At 40.8% G+C, this 3772-nt stretch overlaps 1 protein-coding gene across 1 annotated transcript; it reads right to left on the bottom strand.

The window, feature by feature from the left end:
* Window positions 1-417: 417 nt before the first annotated feature.
* On the bottom strand, window positions 418-2126 carry LOC148870486 (F-box/kelch-repeat protein At3g23880-like). The gene has a single exon (XM_088968330.1). The coding sequence runs from the start codon at window positions 1627-1629 to the stop codon at window positions 529-531; it is 1101 nt and encodes a 366-aa protein (XP_088824456.1). The 5' UTR covers window positions 1630-2126; the 3' UTR covers window positions 418-528.
* Window positions 2127-3772: the final 1646 nt, after the last annotated feature.

The following is a 3772-nucleotide window of genomic DNA, read 5'->3' as shown; positions in this document are numbered from 1 at the left end:
CACCAGGTAGCTCACCACCAAGGAGCTAGTCACCAGGTAGCTCATCACCAGGTAGCTCACCATCAAGGAGCTCGTCACCAAGTACCTCACCACCAGGGAGCTCCACCATCCTCTCCTAGGAGCAGGTCAAATGATGAGGCACTTAGCCAAAAAAAATTGATACATCATAAAAAATTGATACGTGATCAGAAACGATTACATCAGAATTCTTCTTAATCGAGAACATGTAATAATGTAAAGATATGAGAGAGGCCCGGGCCGGGAAGAAGGTGGTTCATGGTTTGAGTAATGGCTTCAATGCATGTAATCTTGATTTTGCCTTTGGGTCGGAGTAGAACCCAAAGTATACCTGAGATTTTGGTTCTTCATTTTTTACTTAAATCTTTTCTTCATTACTGTTAGCTTAAAGAAATTAAGTAAAAAAGAAAGAAAAGGCCAATCAAATTAAATCTTTTCCCATAATAATACGATGAAAAAGGCCTACGCCTGGCAAACTAACTACTAGTAAAAGACGGATGGTGGCGTCCATTATATCTTTTTTCCGACGCTGACAAGGCTTTCCACATGCGGACTGATAAAGAAATGGGACGAAGGGATCCCCTCAACATCCGCATCCTTGAAGCTCTGCGAATGCAGGTCATACCAAATTAAATTGCCTAATCCCTTAATAAACCCATGCAACAAAATCTGCCCATCAACAATTGCTACCGGACGAACTGCATCCAGAGCTTCCGATGAATGAACAATGATTTCTTGCACCCAACTACGATCCTCGCCTTCACCCCACTCATCTAACATCATCCATATGTCCATCCTTCTGTTTCCTTCCGATTCGAAATCCAAATCTACCAGGCATAGATGCCCTCCCAACTCTACTACTGACAACAAATGGCGTTTCTTAGTGGAAAGACATTCGGGATGCGGTACCACCTCAAACTTCTCATTTCCGATGTCGAAGGAGACTAGTATTTCTGAGAAGGTAGAAGCTGCAGTGATCCAGTAGAAAAAGCCGTTTACAGAGACGGGATAATCAAGACGTAGTAATTTACAGGTAGGAGAGCCGCTTATCTTCCTCCATTCGCCAGTACCCAAACTAAAGACCTGGGCCCCGAGTCGTGGCTCCGAAGAAGACTCCATCAATTTGATGATTTTATACTGATTGGTTGAACAGTCGAAACCGAACCCACAACACATATTCATGGACAAAGTAGAAGCCGCATAATCAACATCGCTTCTGGTAATAGTCACCATTTGTCTTATGTTTGGGTTGCATATGTAAATTCTGTCGATGTTATAGAAACAGATCAATCCGTTACAAGAAGGTAAAACATGGTACCTACCGAGGGAGACGGTGGTGGAGTAGATGGGAACCGCCACCCCATCCCCAGCTTCGCTCAGCCTCAAAGAAAAGAAGTGTATGGTGCTATAACGATCGCCGTCTACTCTGCCTGAAAGGATGAGACCCTGTTTCTTCTTCCCCATCTTCGCCCGATCCAAGTGCGAATCGACGAGACGGGGATCAGAGATCAACGAGCACCAATGTTTATCTACAGATTTGAATCTTAAAAGAGACTTAACCGGAAGTCCAGCGAGGATGCTAAAAACAACATTCTCGGGGAGATGTGCCATCTCTCTCTCTCTCTCTCTGGCTCTGGCTCCTCGAGCTTCTTGAATTTCTTCGTTTGCTTGATCATTGTGTTAGAATTCAATCGATTAAGTAGTGAATCACATGTTTGTTGACGTACGTGTCATAATGAAAACCATGCGTTCTGTTAACGCGATAAAGACGTTCCAATTTGGAATGGCAACGGGGCGGGGATAACATTCCCCATCCCCGATCCCGACCCCCAAATAATCCCCTGTCCCCGTCCCCGATCCCCGTCGGGCCCTCCATCCCCGACTCCGACGGGGATGGGTTTTCAACGGAAGAAGAAGAGTACCATACTAGGGTTTTGAGTTTTAGCTTTCAGCCGCCGCATCTGTTCTCTCTTCTTCATCCGTCGAATGATAATAGAAGAGTCTCTCAACGGAAGAAGAAGAGTAGGGCACTACCATACTAGGGTTAGGGCACTACCATACTAGGGTTTTGAGTTTCAGGCTTTCAGCCGCCACATCTGTTCGTTCTTCTAGTGGAAGAGTCTCTCGAGAGTATTAAGGTTGTCTTTTTAGTTGAAATTGTTATTTGTTAACAAATAATATAATATAATAATATTATAACATAAATAATATATTATATATATTATATTAATTGGGGCCAGGGTGGGGCGGGGATTGCATTCCCCATCCCCGATCGGGGATTAAATGTTAGCCCCATCCCCGACCCCGATTCCGTCAAAGCACTCTCCATACCCGGCCCCGCTTGGTTGGTGAGTTTGGGTACCATCAACAACCGGAAAAATTGCTATCCCTAGTTCCAATACCCACCCAACATGCATCTCACTATAAAATTGGGCCCACCTACCAACTTATCTGATACCATACATGCATCTCACTATAAAATTGGGCCCACCTACCAACTTATTGACACCATACATACATCTCATAAAATTGGGCCTATCAATTTGATCTCACACCATACATTCATCTCAATATAAAACTAGCGGAGAGGCCATGCGTTGCAGGGTTTTGAAGAAATTAAATTATTATATAGAAAAAAAAAAGAAGATGAGAAGGTATTTTTAGTGAAAATATCTTAGAAAAAATTACTTAAAATAAATTATAATTTATATCTAATAATAGTGGTTGCAGAAACAGGTTTTTAATTATTTTTTGAGTAAGTTATTTTTGAAATTAAGGTAGAGAGAGAGAGAGTAGGTTATGAAAAAAAAATAAGTCTGTATTTCTGAAAATTAAGGTAAGTTATTTTTCTTTTCTGAAAATTAAGGTAGAGAGAGTAGGTTATAAAAGGGATAAGTAGATTGCACTGCTCCTCAGAAATCTGAATTTATAGCCCCCTTCTAGTCTACTGGTAATCCCTATAAACCGCATCCTACCCACAGATTTGGCATCGATCCATGGTCAGGATTCATTCCAACTGTACAGTAAGGATCTAATTATTGATTGATTGAAGGAGATTAAAAAAATGTGGTGAAGTGGTTAAAGTACAATTGTAGCTGGACTTGGCAACATAGATACACTGTTAAGGGGAACCAAACAGCTAGCTAAAGGAATGGTTTTGGACTGGCATTGGACTTGCACACTAGCAAACAAAGTAGTCGATTCCCTAGTTAGGCAGGGTTTCCGTAGGGATCATTTGCATGGTTTTTAAAAATGAACCGGTGACCAAACCAGCTAGGGGTCCGATTATCGGTTCAAATGGTCTGACCGTTTGACCTAAAAGGCTGGCCTGTTCTGAAAAAAAAATTAAAAAAAAAAAAAAAAAAGAAAAACGATCAAAACCATTCAAACAGTTAACCGGCCAGTTCAGTGGCTTGTGGACCAAAATCAACGATTTTGAGGGAAAAACGGTTTTGAAGAAAAACAAAACCGATCAGGTGACCGATTGCCAATTTTTCCGATCCGACCATCCAATCCAATTTTGAAAACAGTGATCATTTGTATTGGGGTGTATTGAACTAATGTAGTGTGTAAATAGTAAATGAGGGCAAGTAGTAATTAGACTACCAAAAAAAGTTGTATTTAAATATTTTTTACCACAATTAATAACATTTTATTGTTATTCATCAAGAAAAAATACAAATGATAGGAAGTGGAACTATTCAAAACATTAGGAAAGAGCTACTTCATAGAAAAAAAGACAAAATAAAAAGGG

This window comes from Nelumbo lutea, chromosome 2 (assembly GCF_056320005.1).
Source record: "Nelumbo lutea isolate HS-2025 chromosome 2, American lotus-T2T, whole genome shotgun sequence".
Classification (NCBI taxonomy): Eukaryota; Viridiplantae; Streptophyta; class Magnoliopsida; order Proteales; family Nelumbonaceae; genus Nelumbo; species Nelumbo lutea.
The sequence above is the reverse complement of the archived record's forward strand: the minus strand, read 5'-3'. Positions and strand labels throughout refer to the sequence as shown.